This window comes from Gymnoscopelus braueri, assembly GCF_963280865.1.
Source record: "Gymnoscopelus braueri genome assembly, chromosome: 23".
NCBI classification, from domain to species: domain Eukaryota; kingdom Metazoa; phylum Chordata; class Actinopteri; order Myctophiformes; family Myctophidae; genus Gymnoscopelus; species Gymnoscopelus braueri.
The window spans coordinates 19,539,291-19,560,491 of record NC_137625.1 but is presented as its reverse complement, the minus strand read 5'-3'; the positions used below and the strand labels follow the sequence as shown (position 1 = coordinate 19,560,491).

The 21,201-nt window shown below is 42.6% G+C and overlaps 1 protein-coding gene across 1 annotated transcript in view; it reads left to right on the top strand.

The window, feature by feature from the left end:
- The window catches only part of ptprb (protein tyrosine phosphatase receptor type b), a 66,138-nt gene that overhangs the window by 38,574 nt on the left and 6,363 nt on the right, over window positions 1-21,201 (top strand). The window contains exons 24-35 of the mRNA XM_080421848.1: window positions 3,910-4,188; window positions 8,201-8,350; window positions 9,025-9,164; window positions 9,442-9,575; window positions 10,293-10,399; window positions 12,445-12,550; window positions 16,391-16,471; window positions 18,274-18,291; window positions 18,692-18,773; window positions 19,092-19,182; window positions 20,647-20,723; window positions 20,907-21,041. Coding sequence (XP_080277974.1) covers window positions 3,910-4,188; window positions 8,201-8,350; window positions 9,025-9,164; window positions 9,442-9,575; window positions 10,293-10,399; window positions 12,445-12,550; window positions 16,391-16,471; window positions 18,274-18,291; window positions 18,692-18,773; window positions 19,092-19,182; window positions 20,647-20,723; window positions 20,907-21,041 — 1,400 coding nt within the window. The remainder of the gene's footprint in view (window positions 1-3,909; window positions 4,189-8,200; window positions 8,351-9,024; window positions 9,165-9,441; window positions 9,576-10,292; window positions 10,400-12,444; window positions 12,551-16,390; window positions 16,472-18,273; window positions 18,292-18,691; window positions 18,774-19,091; window positions 19,183-20,646; window positions 20,724-20,906; window positions 21,042-21,201) is intronic.

Genomic DNA, 21,201 nt, shown 5'->3' with positions numbered 1-21,201 from the left:
GATCACAGGGCTCTTTTGCCAGGAAGTCATCTGGTAACATATTTGGTAACGGGCAGTCATAGGACTTTGTTATGTCGTGTGTGTGTGTGTGTGTGTGTGTGTGTGTGTGTGTGTGTGTGTGTGTGTGTGTGTGTGTGTGTGTGTGTGTGTGTGTGTGTGTGTGTGTGTGTGTGTGTGTGTGTGTGTGTGTCCAACCCCATTCCTCAATATCACATTTAACCTAGTTTGCTCATTTCATAAACCCCACAGAGAGATGGATCTAACTTAATCAAAGTTGCAGCTCAGTGGGGTAGGTTGTGGCGCAGAACTGATTAGACACGCAAGCACACACACACACACACACACACACACACACACACACACACACACACACACACACACACACACACACACACGCACACACACACACACACACACACACACACACACACTCAGAGAGAGAGAGAGAGAGAGCAGATGAGCTCAGCAATTGGACTGTGCGTGCTGTTCCGTTCTGCACTGAACATATTCATTAGAGAGGGGGGAGTCAAAAGAAAGAAAAATAAATAAGTTCAATTTAAATGAAAAAACATTGGGGATTGAGAGGGTTACTTCTGGCTTAGTTTGAATAAGTAAAAAATAGTAAATAGATTTATAGATAGATCGCTGTCAGGCAAAAAAACTTGTATGTCCATATTTCATCATTTTATGGTTGCTTTCGTCCGTAAACGAATGCCCTACTTCATCGTACAACTAGTGTCACACACAAATAAAGGATCTAAAAGCTCCATTGGAACAAATAGATTTTAATTTTTCCTGAAAAGTAACTGTTTTGGACATACAAGATTTTCACCCGACAGTGACTATATTACACGTTCATACAGTATGTATGCCAAAGAGGGTTCAGCAATAGAATAATAGTAAGGCAACTGTCTGGGAAAATTGATGTATAAACCAAAAGAAAAATGGACAGACAGACAGACAGACAGACAGACAGACAGACAGACAGACAGACAGACAGGTACAGATGCAGACAGACGGTCGGACGGACACTTGAGTGAGACAGGCAATCAGCCAAGCAGTCAGTGGACAGGGTGTTTATGTGTGAGTATCGATGTGATTGATGTACGTACAATTACCTGGCAAGCTGTCAATGATAATCAAGTCTTTCTTCAGTCACACAAATAGATGGACACCTCCACACACAGACATGTTGGGATGTGTCCATAAACACAGGGACGTTAATGATGCAGAAATACTGTGACAGGTCTTCTGTCTTAGCTACTTTCTTCATGTGCTTGTTGTTTTAAAGTCTCATGCCTCAATCAGACCATAGCTCTATGTTGGTGCATGTACACTCCTGTTTGTGAAGACCTTATTTCACTGTTAATATGTGTATATCCTACCCTTTTCACAGCAGCCATTGTGGCAGCATGGACAGCTCTGGCGCATTTAATGATGGTATATATGGAAACACCTAAATGAAACACCCACAGTCGGTTCTGTGCACAACTGTAGTTCCAGTTTTCAGAAGGTGGCATATATGATATATAATACCCATTTCATGTTCCAGTTCATTTCCCCAAAGATTCGTTTGATTGGCTCGCCGGCAGGTCTGAACTGGAGACACATAACACATAACATGAACAGGAAAGGGGTCGGGTAGGCCACCTAGAAAAGTGGGACTACAGTTGTGACCTTTTTCACAGCAGACTTGTTGACATGAAATAGTATGGTTAAACAGGTGTTACCAATGATGCTAATTAAGGCTGCGTTCCAGGTCAAGTCAGGGTGCTGCTATTGTGCATGTTGGGTCACTGGAATACTCCCCTGCTGCTACACTAAATGGAATGGAAACTTAAATAGTGTCATTGGTACAGTAACAGCTGTTTACCATACTATTTCACATCAATATGGCTGCTATGAAAAAGGTCTCCAGCCCCATGAGCAAGTGTGAAAGTCAAAGTACTGTAATGAGGCTTTATGTGCTTTACAGTATGTAGTATGCATGTTGATCTGTCAACAAATCTGTCCACCACAGAGTGCTGAAAACATTAAAACAACCTCTGCTCAAACACTGCCTCAAATGAAAGTCTCAACTACTGTATGAAGACCTCTAGGTTACCTGAACTGTTTCATATATACATTTGGGTCTATTTTGTACACACTCAGATTTAAATAGTTAAATGTTGTTCTCTCTCTGTTTTTTAAAACGCTGGAGCTAATGTTTCGAAAGATTTACATACGTATATTCAAAGCTCACATTTCACTGGTGTATCCAGGCAATATTAACTTTTAGAATAAAGCCCGATTTTACACGTGCTGCTCCCCGAAAGTGACTTTCAAGCTAACGATGTGCCACAATGCGTGGCTTCAAACGAGACCCACTACACTGATACAGAGATACATCTTCAGTTTGAATAGGGAAAACGTGGCTCCAATAGCAGGATTTTTTTGTTTTGATGTAGATGTGTTACATCACTTTGTCGATAACAAACCGTCCCTTTAAAAGATCCCCATTGTATTCTCATGAAGACCATTCTGTCCTCCTGTATCCATATTTATAACTGTCTTAAAGGAACCAGTGTCACCATGAGTCAACGACATAAGAGGGCATTACCTTTAACGGTACATAATCTCATCACTCGACAATGGCAGACTGTATGGCTATCATAATCTTTTAGATCACTGGAGATTTGTGTGCCGTGCGCGTGTGCATGCGAGAGATAGTGTGTTTAGTGACCTTCGCCATATAAAGCTTGTGTGAATCTATCAAACATTATCCGGCAGGCCATCGTCTGTGTCCTCTGTTCTTTCTACAACTCATCACATTCGTCTCTCTCTCTCTATCTCTCAGTTCCCCTTGTTTAGTTTAACACACGAGAAAAAGAAAAATGACCAAGGAAAAAAAAACATATTCATATCATAATTTATTATTGTTTTTTATTTGACCTTTATTTATACAGGTGAAGTCCCTTTGAGATACAAGATCTCTTTTTTTTTTTTTTTTACGAGGCAGCCCTGCTCAGGGTAGCCGCAGTAGAAAAGCTAATTCATTTAAATACATTGAAATTGTAAATTCACATTCCTATAACCGGTCACTGAGACCCAACTCGCATCTCCTCATTGCTGAATAAACACTGAGGAACTATGACTGCACAGAATAAATCTTGTACATGAAGCCTCAGCGGAGCTGAATACTGTGCAGTGTGCTTCTCTCATCTGTATGCTATGGATGTGTTTGACAACATCCAGTAAGAGTTTGATCTGCAGGCTGAACCTTTTTGTTTTTATTATGGTCTTCCTATCGATGCACCGGTGGTTCTCAAAGGTTTTGGTTTTTAGGACCCTCAATTTAGGGCACCCATAACTCGGACCCCCATAACTCTGAGCGTGTACAAATTTGTACACTCTCTGAGTTACAGACTTGTAAGTGTCCATTTGTATCAATCATTCAGCTGGGGACACCCTGGAACCCCCTCAAGGACCCCTGGGGGTCCCCGGACCCCACTTTGAGAACCACTGCACCACACTTGCATGCACGTGCATGTGCACACACGCACGCACACAGAAGTTTTACATACATTTAAAATGTGTCCTATCTATGCCCCCTAATCTATGACTTGATTCGTGGGCATTTGAAGGACAATTGAGTCAACAGTTCTGCAGCTAGAGCTGTTCCACCGAAAATGAACGGATTATGCCGAGTCATTGTGGGGGATTTAACCAGTTAAAACCCTCTGTACTTAGTAAACTAATACTTACCGGGGTCAGCTCTGTACTTGGGCCGCTCTTTTTTCTTCTTCTCCGTATACACCAAATCTCAAAAATATCCAATCTACAAGATCACAGTGTGTTGCGTTGTGAGCTTGTAGATCGGTTAAATTCCACCCAGTTCTAATGCTCTCCTCTCCTCTCTCTCTCCTCCAGACCCCTCTCCATTAAAGAGCATCCACTGTTTTCCGCTCTCCTCCTCCTCCCTGTCCTGCTCGTGGTCGCCGCCCGTCGCCGACTTTGACTCCTACGAGGTCGAGTGTCGTCGCCACGAGGACGGCGAGCTGACGGCGGCGCTGCGGCTGTCCGCCGCCGACGGCTCGGTGACACTGGAGCGTCTGGAGGCTCACCGCCGCTACGTGGTGGCGGTCAGAGTGAGCTCTGAGGGTCTGACCAGCGCGCCGGCCACTGAGACCGCTGTCACCATGATAGACCGTGAGTATACACGCACAGGTTGCACGCACACATAAAATATGGATACACACACGTGCACACCACGCCCAAATGAGAAAAATACATCATTTTAAAAAACGATAAAAGAAAGGAGGGATGGAGGGAGCAGTTGTTGGGGTCAAGGAGGAAGAGAGGAAAAATCGATACATTTATTTTACTTAACAAACTACCAGCTCTCCAGCTCTTTCTCGTACTTTTCCTATCTCTCTCTCCACGGATCTTCCTGTCTTCTGCTCTTATCTCTCGCTTTCTCTTTCTTACTTTCTATCTCCCACTGTTTTTCAGAGGTTTTTATCGCAGTCTAGTTCTGTCATGGTGATTTATAAGGTGACTGACTGAGGCCTGGCAGAGAGAGAGAGAAACGCACGATTCTGAGAGACGCAGACAGAATAGAAAGCAGAAAATAAGTTGTCAGCCACTGTTGTCGTGATGTGGGTCAGAGTCTGGTATTTACTAGGGGAGACTTTTCTTTTAAGAGGACAAAGAAAGGGAGGACAAAACCCAGAAGCTGTTGTTGTACTGACTCACCGGCACAGCGTGCGCTGGTGTGTCTACACTGTGCTCCTTTATTTTTGAACTCTCCTTTGTTGACCTGCCTACACAGTAAACCCCTGAGTGATCATTTAACTCTGAGTAGCTAAATGAGACCCGTAATGGTCGATTTGGTTACATAATGCACATTGATAAATGAACACAGGATCTTTCTGTGCATGACAAGCAGCCTTGTCTGATGTGTCGTTTAATGACTATTACTGTGTACCGATTTGTGTGATGTTTGGACAAAAAAAAATGGGGGCAGAGGTTCTGCTCTGGCATCCAGGGAGTGTGTGTGCACAGTTTTGGTGCGATCAAGCCAACGGTGCCGGAGATTAGCTGTCCGCAGACGGAACCACAGACGGACGGACGGACGGACAGGGTGCTAAATGTAGTCTCGGCCATGCCTTTCGCCTGGCAGAGACAATTAAAGCCACATGTTGATTTACTGCTAGTTTCGTAAATTAAAGCTACACTCCGGGATTTATTTTAACGAATACTTTTCTTATTTTATGTATGTTAATAAAATATGGCACATCTGCATTGGTCCCTATTCTTCCATTGAGGACATTGTAATTTACTTTACTGTGTCAGTAAAGTTATTTGAAGCAAACGGTGCACCAGATTGGATACTAGATGCGCCGCCATCTTCATTGTAGTTTTGACATTGCTGCAAATGACCTCTCTTCATCGGTAGACACATAAAACGTATGAATTGTAGGTTAAAAGCGGATTGGAGAAATTGAGACATAATAGACAATAATTAGTGCCGAAAAACCTATGCTGTCTGTGTGTTTGCACTATACAGTTAAGTTAAAGTAATGGACTGGAATAGTTCTTGTACCGTCTAATGCTTTGACTTTATGAGCATCGCACTTGGCACAGACATGCGCAGAGCAAGTTCTGTCAGGGAACTCGGTGAACTCATTTAATTCTCAGACCCCTCTATTTAAACTGGAAGTTTGCACTACTACCTGCTTGCTTTTGCTGCTGCTCATGCTGATGCTTCTGCTCTTACCACCGCTGTCTTGATAAAAATAATGCTGCTCACCCTCCACCACCCCAGCTACCACCTGTCGTTTTGGATCTGCTGTTTATGTACGGGGAAGTCCCTTTGGTTGGGAGATGCGCTTTATCAGAGTACCTAAAAGCAGATCCAATTCATCGCCAAACCATAATAAATACATGTATATTGCTCATTTTATATTCAATAAAAATATAGTAGTTAATAGTTGTCTTTATCCATTCATGAGTTGTCCTGACAGAAATTCATGTAACTGGATTAGTGAATGGAAAAGTGTCATTATTTCATCCCTACTACAGTCTCTCTCTCTCTCTCTCTCTCTCTCTCTCTCTCTCTCTCTCTCTCTCTCTCTCTCTCTCTCTCTCTCCCCCCCCACTCTCTCTCTCTCTGTGTCTCCCTACAGTACAGTATATAGGCCTACTGACTCTCTTTCCATTCTGGCTCTCTCTGTTCCTTGTACACTGTGAACAAATTGCCCCATGGGGACAATAAAGATTTACCTTACATTACCTTTATTCCTTCCTCAAACTCTCTCTCTCTTTCCCTCAGTCATTTTTCATTCTATATGCACCCCCTTCCTTCCCTCCGTCTAATCGGTCTCTCTGGTCTCCCAGGTGACCAGCTCTATTTGAGGTATTTTTGAAAAATAAAAGAAAGTCTTCCCCGCAGGGCTGCTTCTGCTCCTAGAAAGACCTAAGCAGAGAGAGAGAGAGAGAGAGAGAGAGAGAGAGAGAAGGAGCTAGGCTTGTAGACAGTGGAAGAAGTACTCAGATGTTGTACTTAACTTGCACCCCGGCATCCATGTTTAGCCAAAAATAGCAGATCTACAAGCTCGCAATGTGACGCAACGCGACACATTGTGAGCTTGTAGATCTGCTATTTTCTTTTTGGTGAAGAGATTTGGTGTCAAGTGGTCCAGGTAAAGAGCCAAGACTAATGTAGAAATACTCAGTTTCAAGTAAAAGGCCTGTATTCAAAATTGCAATTGAGTAAAAGTACAAAAGTATTGGCATGAAGATATACTTAAAAGAACCAAAGTAAAAGTACTCAGCTTTTTCAAAATCTTGTCAAACTTTTCTGAAAGTAGCAGATCTACTGTACGAGCTCACAACACATCACATCACATCAATTGTTGCGAGCTTGTAGATCGTCTATTTTCAAATCGGCCAAACTACTGTATAAAATAGGGTTTAATTGGTTAATGTATGTTTTGTAATAATAATATAATTCTTCAAAGTAACTAACTGGAAACTAGAATTTTCAAAATAATTGTTGCGGTGTAAAAAGTACAATACTGTACTTTTATTTATTTATTTATTTGTCTGTTTGTTTATCTATTTAACAGGGACAGTGCACATCAATCAACATTTCAGTTTTCACCTCTATGTAAAGGTGGCAGTTATAGCTAAAAGCTCATTTTCCATCTGTAGTCCCTGAGCAGGTTGTTAAAATTGGTGGTAACTATAAATACCAAACATGAGTACAAAAAGTAACAACAATGAATATTGAGGTGATAATTATGATTGCTTTTGTTAGTTTGCTTTAAGCTATCTCTTGACATTTAATTTGAAAGTCAAACAATTGGTGCTCTCTCTTAATTCAGTAGGAAGACTATTCCAGTGGTGGGAGGCTGGAAGACTGTTTGTCCAAACGTGCTGCGTCTGTATGATACAACCAGAGGTTCGGGCCGCTACGTGGCCCTCACTTCTAGCAGCCTGGCCCGCACAAATCGGTGACATGAGACAGTAGAGAGTACTGATTATTGTGTATCATTTTTGGAGTTTATTTGGAATAAGAGTAAACGTTTTATTGTGAAAGAGTGAACCGGAAGTGGTATCCAGTTAAAGTAATGGACTGGAGCAGTTCTCGTACCGTCTCATGCTTTCACTTTATTCATGTAACTGGATTAGTGGATGGAAAAGTGTCATTATTTAATCCCTACTACAGTCTCTCTCTCTTTCTCTCCCCCACTCTCTCTCGGTATTTCCCTACAGTACAGTACAAAGGCCTACTGACTCTCTTTCCATTCTCACTCTCTCTGTTCCTTGTACACTGCGAACCAAATTTCCCCCTGGGGACAATAAAGCTTTACATTACCTTACATTTCTCCTCAAACCCTCTCTCTCTCTTTCCCTCGGTCATTTTTCTTTCCATACATACGTGAGTATAAACAGGGCGTGGAATTAAGCCAATTGTATATATAGATACAGTCCCCTCTGGTAGTTGCCCTTGATGCACTGCCATTGCCACCACAAGAGGAAAGTTACGTAGTGCAGCATAGTACTGTACTTGAATAAATGTAATTGCTGTAGGTTTCCACCAGCAGAGGTCAAAGAAGAAGCTACTAAAGTGAAGTTAGAGAAAGAAAGAAATGTGAGAGCATTTGAATGATTTGTTCTGATTGACAGCCTGTCTGGCTAATGTCTTAACGTTCAGGACCGCCGGTCCCGCCTCCCAACGTGCACGTGAGCGAGAGGTCGTCCAAGATCACGTCCTCTTCCATCTTGTTTCGATTCAACTGTTCCTGGTTCAGCGACAGAAACGGAGCTGTGCGATACTTCACCGTGATCGTCGCCGAATCTGATGGTATGCACTCTTTGTGTCCCCCTCTGTGCACGCACACGACACACACACACACACACACACACACACACACACACACACACACACACACACACACACACACACACACACACACACACACACACACACACACACACACACACACACACACACACACACACACACACACACACACACACACACACACACACACACACACACACTCACTGATATCCTCTTTCAAATGCAGTTCTACAGTACTGATGGTATACATCATGTTACCAAGGTAACTTGCGATGTTCACGCAGCCTTTAATTTACAGAAATAACTTGACAATAGGATTTGGGGATTTTCTCCTTGTTTTTGGACAATTTTAATTGTTTCCCCATTTCATGTTTTGTTTTGTTATTTAATCACAAATCTTTGTTAAAACTTTTCATTGGTTTCAATATTTATAAAACCCAGACACACTTAACCACTTATTAAAAAAAAGTATTGCAAACATAGCAGATCTACAAGCTCACAACATGTCACATCGCAACCTGTTGTGAGCTTGTAGATAGGCTATTTTTTTGCAACTTTTACGTGACACTGGACGGAGCGGGGCATAAAAATAAAAAATAAAAAAACATAAAAAGTTGAAATATGGCGATACGTCTCTGCCCAACAGCCCAACAGTATTGCTTTTTCCTCTGCAGATAACAACGTCCTACAGCCAGAACAGCGGCACCCGCTGCCCTCCTACCGTGATTACAAACACAACTCCTCCATCAGGGCATATCAGACCGCCTACTTTCAGAGCCGCTGTCCCCAGGACGCAGACGCCCTGGCTGGACAGGTACTGGAACCATTACTGGGTTGAGTGGAAGAGTTGTTCAATGAGGCAAGGGAGAAAAGAGCCCGAGGAAGGAAGGAGTAGGTTGAGACAGTGATTGAAGCAACGGACATAGATTTCCGAGTTCCTGATTGTGTGTGTGTGTGTGTGTGTGTGTGTGTGTGTGTGTGTGTGTGTGTGTGTGTGTGTGTGTGTGTGTGTGTGTGTGTGTGTGTGTGTGTGTGTGTGTGTGTGTGTGTGTGTGTGTGTGTGTGTGTGTGTCTTTGAAACAACAACTCAGGTGGTGGAGATGAACTTGGGGACGGGTGGGGACCGTCTGGGCGGGGCCTGTGATCGCTACCATGACGAGGACTTTGTGAGTGACGGCTATGGCAGATTCTGTGATGGCCCGCTGAAACCCAGGACCTCATACAGGTACCAGACATCCGGTTGAATTGAGTTGAGTTGTTCCGATACCAATACCAGTATCGGAAATGCTGGTATTGGTAAAATACTGCCTAAAATGCTGGTATCGGTATCGGTGAGTATGCCATTTTCCATACCACATAATTTATCCCATGATGATGTCATTTACAGTCATATTTTGAATGCTTCAGTTGATGTTGCACCACTGTTTTATATGTTTAATTTTTGTATTTATTCCTAGATCAGTGGTTCTCAAACCTTTATCCTTGGCAGGTCCTGACCTATGTCAGGACCTGCCAATTAATATAAATTTTGCCGCGTACCACCGTCTGAAAATATTTTGTGCCAGGGATGGACCTCCATACAAGATGTGTGTTTTTTTTAAATAACAGATCTGCAAGCTCACAACGTGCAGCATTGTGAGATTGTAGATTGGCTATTTTCAAATATATGCATTTTTGATGCTATATTAAGTTGTTTTGCTGGGGACCTTCTGGAACCTCCCAAGGAACCCTGGAGGTCCCCAAACCCCACTTTGAGAACCACTCCTCTATGTAACAATATTTTGATAAGTTCTTGCTTTTTACAAGTGTGTGTGTGTGTGTGTGTGTGTGTGTGTGTGTGTGTGTGTGTGTGTGTGTGTGTGTGTGTGTGTGTGTGTGTGTGTGTGTGTGTGTGTGTGTGTGTGTGTGTGTGTGTGTGTGTGTGTGTGTGTGTACTGTGTAGGCTGAGTGTGCGTGCCTTCACCAGGTTGTTTGATGAAAACCTTCGAGAGTATCCCCAGCCTCTCTTCACTGATACTTATCTCTCTCTGCCACTCAGGACACACACTGGTGAGTGACATTTCACTTTTCTATTGAAAAGTGAAATAAGTAATGTTCTAAAATTGTGTCTGTGCACACTCACATGTCTGTCTGTCTGTGTGTTTGTCTGTTATACTTTATATTTGGCAATCCAATCAAGTTGGACTGTAATGAAATGACAGCACCACATCAGGAAGTGTGCTCTGCCTAGATGTCTAGATGTCTAGATCATTTTACCCTCTAAAAGACATTTGATAGAATTTGGGGAGGGATCAGTATACATATTTTATTTTCCTTTTCTTTTAAAATAACACATTAACCCAAACTAGTAAATCCATCTATAAATTCTAGAAGTGTGTGTGTGCGTGTGCGTGTGCGTGTGCGTGTGTGTGTGTGTTTGCGTGCGTGCACGTGCGTGTGCGTGCGTGTGCGTGTGCTTATGCATGTGCGCGTACCTGCAAGCGTGTGTGTAGGCTATGCGTGCCTGAATTTCTATAGACTCTATACTATATGTCGTATGTGTGTACGTCCGTCGAATAGATCTCCAGAACCATTCATTCAATCTGCTTCACACTTGATGGCTGTATTGCTGAGGACCCAAGGGAGGGCAGTGTCAAGTGTGAAGCAAATCAGATGAACGGTTCTTGAGAAAGCTGCAAGCAGCTATACCGGACGGGCCAAGCCATTGGCCCGTTCCAAACCGTTCCGTTTTAACCCATTCAATCCGGGAACGCATCTCTGTCATTTTAGATTTCTTTGGCTATTCAAAAATGGCAGATCTGCTATTTTTGAAAAAGCTTGAAAATGTGTGCAAATCTTTGAATATATATTTTTTTAAAGTGAACATTTGTAACTGTCAAATGTCTTAATTTTTTTTGCTACAGTATATCCAACCCGATCGCCAGAGAACTACGTATGTATGCACGGATCGAGTGCACTTAATTCCGTGGATAGTCGCCTCGAAACCCCGAAATTGCGTGCATATGTACGGCGCTCCCTTTGTGACAAAACCATTTCGGAGGCGCGCAGTCACAGGCGAACTGTCACCCCGTGAAGGACCACCGAGGGAGCTAAGGCGACCGAGTTGCCGTCCTGAACGGTGTGACGTTCGCCTGTGCCTACTCAGCGCCGTTTGAGTTATGTACCGATAGGCACAGAATCGTAAATTTTGTTGTGGGGACTGCTCTGCTTCCGGGTTTTTCCGGGTTGCGACTGGTTACGCCCACCGTGGGACTCGCCGTACATATGCACGCAATTTCGGGGTTTCTAGGCGACTATCCACGGAATGAAGTGCACTCGATCCGTGCATACATACGTATATCTCTGGAGATCAGGCTGGTATATCAGTGTCAACTTTTCCACGTCAAGGAACCCCCAAAATTATTTTTTTGTCTGCCGACCCCATCAAAATATGTTGTTCCAGGGACCCCCCAGAAGCAAAGATCTGAGTTAAAAATGTTTTTTTTTTTTTTAAGTATTAAAAAATAGCAGATCTACAAGCTCATACCGTGGCACTCGGTGCCACTCTATGAGCTTGTAGATCTGCAATTTTTTAATAGCCAAAGTATAAAAATAATGGTTATAGCTAAAATCTAAAATGACACAGATACATTTCTGGATTGAATGGATTAAACAGGCAGCATAACGTCTTAGTCGGGTGGAAACCTCATTATGTCCAAAACGTGTTACTTTTCAGGATTCAAATTTAAAAAAAGCAAAAGTAGCAGATCTACAAGCTCCGAGCTTGTGGATCTGCTGCTTTTGATGCTTTTGAGTGACGCTGTAGTATGATCAGGTAGCGCGTTAATTTACGAAAACCCCCAAAAGTTAAAATATGGAGCTACAGTAAAAGGTTTCTGCAGCAACGACAGCAACGATAATGTAACGGACTATTTTCACAGCAGACATTTTGGTGGGTAAATGCAGCTATATAACATTATTTGTGTACAGTATGTGTGATTTATGTGTGCCAGCGTGAGGTTTGCACATTAGCTGTGCATGTTGTGTGTTGTTCACCCTTCATAATGTATGCAGGGTTTATTGGGAAATTTCACTGACATGTCTGCTCCTTTCAGAGCCTCTAGGGGGCGTGGTGGAGGGGCTGAGCGCTGGCATGTTCCTCATTGGCATGATGGTGGCTGTTGTCTCACTGCTGGTCTACAGGCAGAGGCTACGCAAAGTGTGAGTGTGCACACGCGCACGCATACACACACACGCACACACGCACGCACGCACGCACGCATGCACGCACACACACACACACACACACACACACACCCACACCCACACCCACACACGCACGCACGCATGCACGCGCACGCACGCACACGCGCACTCACTGACAACACAGATACAGTTTACACATAAACTGACAGAGAAACAGACACACAAACAGACACACATACATTCATTTTTAAAACAATTCCAGGAAGAATTGAATCTTCTAACCACAAATATTCTACACTACTAAAAAAGCTTCATAAATAAATAAATAAAGTTGTTATGTAAATCTTTATGTACAGTAGCCTATACTGCATGTGTAGACCATTCCCGTTTCAGTGGGAACAATGAGCCAGTTTATTTCCTCCAAGTGATGTTTTTACAATAGGTCAAGATCCTTGCATAATATGGAATAAGACTATCGTAAATTTGTCCCTTTAAAAGATTATTATGCTCTATCCGAACAACCATTAGCACTCACCACTCAGTCATTAGCATTTCCATTTTAGGCATAGCTGACTCCACTATTCAGAGTGACTTATGGCCAACATAAAAGTGGGATAACCTTAAGCCTGAGTTATACTTAGTTGTGCACAGTAAGAACAAGCTTGCAACGTGCCACGCTGCGACGTATTGTGAGCTTCTATTTTCATTGTGCGACACCAGCATAAATCAACGAATATAAATCAGGCATTTCACTTCTAAAATAACTAACCCTGGAAAAAAACAATAAGGAGCACCATGGTAGAGGCTCCGAGGCCAGAGTACAGTTGTATGTATAATGAATATTCGTCAACGACAGAGAAGATCCAGGAAATGTCTCCGTAGTTCAACTCTAACACCAGAGCAGAGGTTGTGTGTTTATTTTTTTTTGCTGATGATGCGGCTGATGACGCTGACTGTCGTTTCTCCCCAGCAGACCAATAATCAGATTAAACCTCATCTTTAATCTCAAATCGGATTAAGCCTTGTTACGTGGACTCCAGACCACAGCGCAGTGTCACCAGCGCAAATCCTATAATGAATCATCTATCTGAGTTATTTAATTTATCCATCCAGATTGAAATGAATAGCAGAGTCATAGGTATTAATATCAATATTCTCCAGTGGTCTTTTGGCTCAGTAGTATGAAGATGGCTTCAAAATTGTACTGCAGTCACTGCAAACAGTGGGTCTATCTATCTATGTATTGCTTGTTTTTTGTTTGTTTGTTTGCGATTTCTGACAGCTTCAATAAAGTCTCAATAAAACTGGTCATTTTGAAGCCCAGCCCCAATAAGGACACCGGTTTAAGTTATTTACAGTTGCCATTGGCAATGTGAAATAAAGTTAAACCTCAAAGATGCTTTGCTACAAGCAGAATCGTCAAGATGTACTTAAGATGTTGCTCCTCTTGCTCTTGATTCCTTGGTGGCAGGATCGTCAGAGTACGATCAGTGAGGTTACAGCCACCTCTTCGGGAAAGATAAACTCCTTTTCAGGTCCACTTGCAACTCCCAGTGAGAAGCTTGATGTAAAATGGAAAGAGGGTTCTTGGCAGCTGTTCCTGCACTAGAAGTCTTATCTCCTTCCCTTTGGAAATTGACAATTTCGGTTGGTGATGCCTGGTGTTTGTTGGACTTGGCCCTCTGCAGTTTCGTCCATTTGGCAAGATAAATGCATTTACATCAATATGTAATACTGTATTTGATTTATTTTCCACTTTACCAGTCCAATCACCAAAAAAGAACAGAGAAATTTATTATAAATAAGAGGGCCATTCGTATCCAGGGTCTGGCTGAAATGGGCTTACCTGGTCTTGTTTCTTTGTTTTTGTTGCTGTCTGTGAGAAACAAGCGCATGCTGATTAAATCAACTTTAACTTTCATTATTCTTTATTTGTCCTCAGAGGGCCTTTCGGTTTTGCAGGAAGACATAGATACAAATACAAAACGCCTAAGACATCAAACGGGAGCAGGGGTAGGGGGACAACACAACACAACACCGAATGTAGCAGATTCTTGGAAAACAACCGTGCTCTCAGGTTGATGTTTCCAATCCTAAAATCACATATTACAACATAAATTAATGAAAATCTGCATACATGAAAAAAGTGCTGAATGAAGTGCTGGGTATAATGTACTGTATAGAAAGTGCCGAGTTTCAGGACAGCAGAACAAGATCAATCAACATGTCACCAATAGAAATAAAACACATACCAATTCAACAACCTTTAAAAACCGCCATAGCCAACAATGTCATAAAAATAAATCAGTTCGCAACGGTCGGCAGCATCATGAAACATTGGGACAAAACATTGAACAACTGACTATTTGATAAGATAGCAGTCAGAGACACACTGGTTTGTTCCAATTTATACTTCACTGTACGATGGTGTCATGTGCTGAAAATAGGTGCTCTGCAAGCTCATAATGCATCACAACCAACAATACGTTATGAGCTTGGAGATAGGCTCTATGCACAGCAGCCATATTGCGAAGACATTCACAGGTGTTACCAATGATACTAATGAAGGCTCTGTTCCATTTAGTGTAGCACAGTGGTTCTCAGATTTTTCAATTTCCACGACCCCCATAACTCTGACAGTGTACAAATGGAACCAAATGGACCCGTAACGGTCCATTTGGTTCCATTTGTCCAAATGGGTCCATTTGTCCAAATGGGTCCATTTGGTTCCATTTGTCCAAATGGACCCGTAAGAGTCCATTTGGTTCCATTTGTCCACTCCATTTGTCCACTCCATTTGTCCCTTACGGGAGTTACACACCCGTAAGGGAACATTTGGAAAACCCTTAAGGAACCATCAGGGTGCCTGGACCCACATTTTAGACCCACTGGTGTAGCAGAGTGTTTCCAGTGATGCACACTATCAGCACTCTGACTCTGTTTGACCAGAATGGAACAGAGCCTTCATTAGTATCATTGGTAACACCTGTGAATGTCTTCACAATATGGCTACTGTGCATAGAGCCTATTGCGAATTTTTGTGACACTGTTGTACGACAAAGTGTAAATCCGGCTATCCATACCTGAACACCACAGTGAAGAGTTGTAAGGCTGCTCTCCATGGTGCTGAAGTCTATAGGAGTCACACTGAAGAGTTGTAAGGCTGCTCTCCATGGTGCTGAAGTCTATAGGAGTCACAGTTTCCGTGGAATTTTGCACGCACATTCCCACTAGGCCGAGGAAGAAATGCCACTTGAAATCTTTCAAATCTGCCTTTTATAGCGCCACCAGGAGGCCGACTTATGTAAAAGAAAATGAAATTGATATTACTCCTTCAGATTTTATCCAAATTTCAGGCAAATCGGTACACATGATCTCTATAGTGACGTGATCAAGGCGGATCAGATTTTCATATTCCATCCTGATTGGCTAAGATTGACATCAAGTTTGCAGGAGTGGCCCGTAACGCAGCGTCCAATTGCAATGAAACTTTCCAGGCACATTCGCACGTTGAGGAACAAATACACCATTTTATTTTTTATTAACATTACTCCAACAAATTTTGTCCAAACATCACGCAAAACGGTGCATTATCTCTATAGTCAAGACGGATCCGTCCAATTATTTATATTCCATCCTGATTAGCGAATTCCGAACATTGCTGGCCCACAATAACCTTTTTTGTGTGTGTGTGTGTGTGTGCGCGCGCGCGTGTGTGTGTGTGTGTGTGTGTGTGTGTGTGTGTGTGTGTGTGTGTGTGTGTGTGTGTGTGTGTGTGTGTGTGTGTGTGTGTGTGTGTGTGTGTGTGTGTGTGTGTGTGTGTGTGTGTGTGTGTGTGTGTGTGTGTGTGTGTAGGGCTGTACAAGAGAACCCAGTGATGAGGATGAGCATGTGGAAGGAGGTACCAACCTCAGGAATATACATGGGTGTCAGGAGGTACGTGTATATAGTGTTGGGTGGGTGGGGGTGTGTGTGTGTTTGTTTGGGGGGGGGGGTTATGTAAGTAATTAGTGAGCCTAGACCTCCACTATATCTTCTCTGTCTGATATGTGAGAGAGACACACGCAGACAGAACACAGGTAGAGAGACAGATTAGTTTCCAATAAAGTCATTTTCCTTGACTGTGTGTGTGTGTGTGTGTGTGTGTGTGTGTGTGTGTGTGTGTGTGTGTGTGTGTGTGTGTGTGTGTGTGTGTGTGTGTGTGTGTGTGTGTGTGTGTGTGTGTGTGTGTGTGTGTGAAAGAGAGAGAACTATTTATTTCCAATAAGGTGACTCCGATCCTCCATGTTCAATCTCACTCTGATTACCTAATCCTTCACTCACTGCACGCAGCAACACCTATCTGTGTGTGTGTGTGTGTGTGTGTGTGTGTGTGTGTGTGTGTGTGTGTGTGTGTGTGTGTGTGTGTGTGTGTGTGTGTGTGTGTGTGTGTGTGTGTGTGTGTGTGTGTGTGTGTGTGGGTGTGGTCGGTGATGTGGTAGGGACTGTATGGATCCTTCACGGCCCTCCATTAGCTGTTGATGATACTGGATCTTTGTTGTACGGTTCATGTCACGGCTGAAGTAACACAAACAGATAAAGTCCTGCTCTTATCAAATGTAACCACTTTCACCCTGGTGTCCCAGTTTTGAGCATGTCCAAAATCTTCAATAAAAAAAAAGAATTAACAAAAAAATAAATAAACTAATAATGATAATAATAATAATAAATGAAAAGAAAAACATCAACAAAATAAATACAAAATAATAACGATAATAATAAGTATTATTATTATTGTTATTATTATTATTGTATTATTATTATTATTATTAAAATAAAGTTTCTGAGCTTGCGACTAAATAATAATAACTACAGTGAATTCATTGGAATACAGATTCTTGTTTCAATTTACATTATTGGACAAGGTTTCCACTCGACAGTGACAAGGTGGTCTCTGCATGAAGATCAGCTCTATGCAGATGAAATCCACTTACAGCAGTGAAACAGAGTTGGCAACTCTACACACGCATTTTTGTTTGCTAAAACTCAGGTCCATTTAAAACACTCCTTCATCGTCAACGCAAGCAGCAGTGCTAATGTGAGAGAGACCACATGCAGAGAGGTACTAGCAGCATGCACGCACACAGTTGCATGCATGCTGATTAGACGAAATTTCTCACATGCAAATTAATATCTTTCCTTCGCACACCAGAGCGAGAGAGAGATACTGGGTCTTGGCTAATAACAGCAGGCATATTGCCTATTATTATTACAAATCTACTGTACAAGCTTACAACATTGAAATCCTGTAGATCGTCTATTTTAGAACATTCTTGAATAGGGCTTTAGTGGTAAAAGAGCCGTTTCACCTTTAATACATCTGAAATTAATCTTATCCAGGTCACATACTGTATAAAGCAGGGCTTTAGTAAGCTTGAATGCAATTGGTTGTGTTGTTTTCATGAGTAATAAAATAAGCATATTATACCAGTAAAACGTTTTTAAACCAGTGAAAGGATCTTCAAACCATCCTAGCCATAATATTTCCATGACTACATCCTGTTTCAGGAAACACATTAGTTTTCATTCCATTATATGTTATATTGTAGTAGCATTGCCACCACAATTCCACAAAGGTTAGGCATACCAGCTTGTCTTGGACAGAAACGGAGATATGAAATCAATGTTTGTTTATTTATTTATTTTATCCCCATAATGACTTTGTGTTCGTGACCCTTCTGCTGTTTCCTTTGTTTCAGCAACCGCCGCATCACAAGGTAAGACGCCACCATCCAACATTCAAATGCCAAACAAACACAGATGTCTTGCTGATCAGAGCTTGCGTAACTCCTAGCTCATTCATATCTCTCTCTCTCTCTCTCTCTCTGTCTCTCTCTCTCTCTCTCTGTCTCTCTCTCTCTCTCTCTCTGTCTCTCTCTCTCTCTCTCTCTCTCTCTCTCTCTCTCTCTCTCTCTCTCTCTCTCTCTCTCTCTCTCTCTCTCTCTCTCTCTCTCTCTCTCTCTCTCTCTCGCTCTCTCTCTCTCATCTCGCTCTCTGTCCTGTCCCAAATGCCTGGTTGTTTGTCTTTCTTTCTGTCCATCTGTTCAAATATGCCTGTCTGTCTGTCTGTATGTCTCAATCTGCTTGTTTGTATTGTTTTGCTACCTGTGTGTCCAGCCCCATCAAAGCCTGTCACTATGAGTCCCACCTCAATAAGCTTCAGGGTGACTCCAACTATCTACTGTCAGAAGAATTTGAGGTAATAACACACCACAGAAAATACAATACCATCACAGTGCAATAAAAGCAGTTGATTTCAAATGTCCTATATCCAAAAGATTTGATATGATAATAATACCAATAATAATAGTACACTTTATATAGTATATAATAGCACTTTTCTCAGCAAGGTTACACAGTGCTTCACAGAAAGAAAGAAAGAAAGAAACAAAGGATTATTATCCACCTCTGACATTCTGTCTGTCTCGCTGGTGCTCTCTCAAAGCCTCTGCCCCTGTCTCTCTCTCCTTCTCCATGGACATGGGCATCAGTCTAATCCCCCCATCTGTCTCTGTAGGATCTGAAGGATGTGGGTCGCAACCAGGCCATGGACGCTGCTCGTCTGCCAGAGAACCGTGGCAAGAACCGATACAACAACATACTACCATGTAGGTCCTGCCCCATGCATGTGTGCGTGCATGGGTGCGTGTGTATGTGTGTGTGTGTGTGTGTGTGTGTGTGCGTGCAAAGAGACTTGCTGTCGTCAAGTCCGGACACATTAGGTCTGAAAAATTATCTACCTGCCTCATTAACGTCTTGATGCTATTAGTGTTTTAATTAACGAGATACAGTAGAGCCAGTTCCCATGGAAACCGACCGATAAATGACATGTGTGATTGGTGGATGATGCCATGCAGAAAATGGTGTGTGTGTGTGTGTGTGTGTGTGTGTGTGTGTGTGTGTGTGTGTGTGTGTGTGTGTGTGTGTGTGTGTGTGTGTGTGTGTGTGTGTGTGTGTGTGTGTGTGTGTGTGTGTGTGTGTGTGTGTGTGTGTGTGTGTGTGTGTGTGAGAGAGAGAGAGAGAGATCAAAAGAGACCGACAGACAGTGTGTGATAAGAGAATCATAATATGTGTGAAATATCACCCAGATGTGATTGTGGTGTGTGCATGTTTGTTACCAGTGTGACGTAGCACCCCAGGGTGTCAGTGGACGACAGCCATCTGCGTCATGTGACGACTGGAGTGTGAAAAGTTCATTATGTTTCTGTTTTGTTTTTTTAGATAGATGGAGCAGGTGACAAGTGTGTGTGTGTGTGTGTGTGTGTGTGTGTGTGTGTGTGTGTGTGTGTGTGTGTGTGTGTGTGTGTGTGTGTGTGTGTGTGTGTGTGTGTGTGTGTGTGTGTGTGTGTGTGTGTGTGTGTGTGTGTGTGTGTCCGTGCGCGTTTGTGCAAAACTTTCTTTGTGTATATTTGTGTGATGGTCCATTTTTCTGTGTGTACACACGCACGGATACTCGTGCCAATGTGACAATCTCGTAATGTTTTCCTGCAAGAACAGAACAAAAAATTATGTAAAGATTATAGAGACTTGAATCTGAATCTAGCGCCATGTCATTGTAGGAAATGTTTACCTAAACAATGCCTTGAGTCACGAGAGGCACCGCCGAGCGAGCTTAGGCGAGCGAGTCACCGTGCCGAGTGTTACGAAGTCACCTTCAGGCAACTTGGCGCCGTCCGAGTTATGTCCCGATAGGGACAGAATCGTAAATCATCGTCCCCCATATCCATCGTCTCAGTACCGCCGAGACGTCATTTCTTTTTTTTCGGGGGAGCATAAGAGGTGAACTCAAAATAAAACGAGCACTCCTTTTTCAATCTGACTTGTTTTCCAATCATACTGTAACATACATACATACATATACATATATATATATAGTTTTAGACAAAAATTATCACCAAGTGCTATCACACTCAAGTATGATGATAACATGCAGAGATCTCCTTCCCATTGATAATGCTTTGTTAATGGCCCAAAACTATTTACAAATAAATGGAAAATCAATCATTATGATCAGGACCTGCTTTCTCAGATATTAAGAATGATCTGATATTAAGAATGTTTTGTCATTCTAGACGACTCTACCAGGGTTAAGCTGTCATACTTGGAGGATGACCCCTGCTCTGACTACATCAACGCTAGCTACATACCTGTAAGTGCACTTGCATGCACGCACGCACGCACGCACACACGCACACACACACACACACACACACATTCTAAAACAAAATGTTTTATGTGCACATATTACAAGTGTTCTTGAACCAAGTGTTCCATGTATCTTCTTTGTTTTTTTGTTTGTTTGTTTGTTTGTTTGTCTGTTTGTTCTTTTCAGGGTAATAATTTCCGTAGGGAGTACATAGCTACCCAGGGTCCTCTACCGGGCACCAAGGATGACTTCTGGAGGATGGTGTGGGAGCACAGCGTTTATAACATCGTCATGGTGACACAGTGTGTGGAGAAAGGCAGGGTGAGAAAGAGGTTTTTGTTTTGTTTTTGCTGGGGGTGTGGGGGGGTACAATAATCTGTCCCATTGTGCATGGAAGGGACCCGCTCACTTTGATCACAGGAATGCTGTCCGAGCCTTCCCTAAAACACGTAGGCCAATGTGCCACACATCTCTCTTCTCC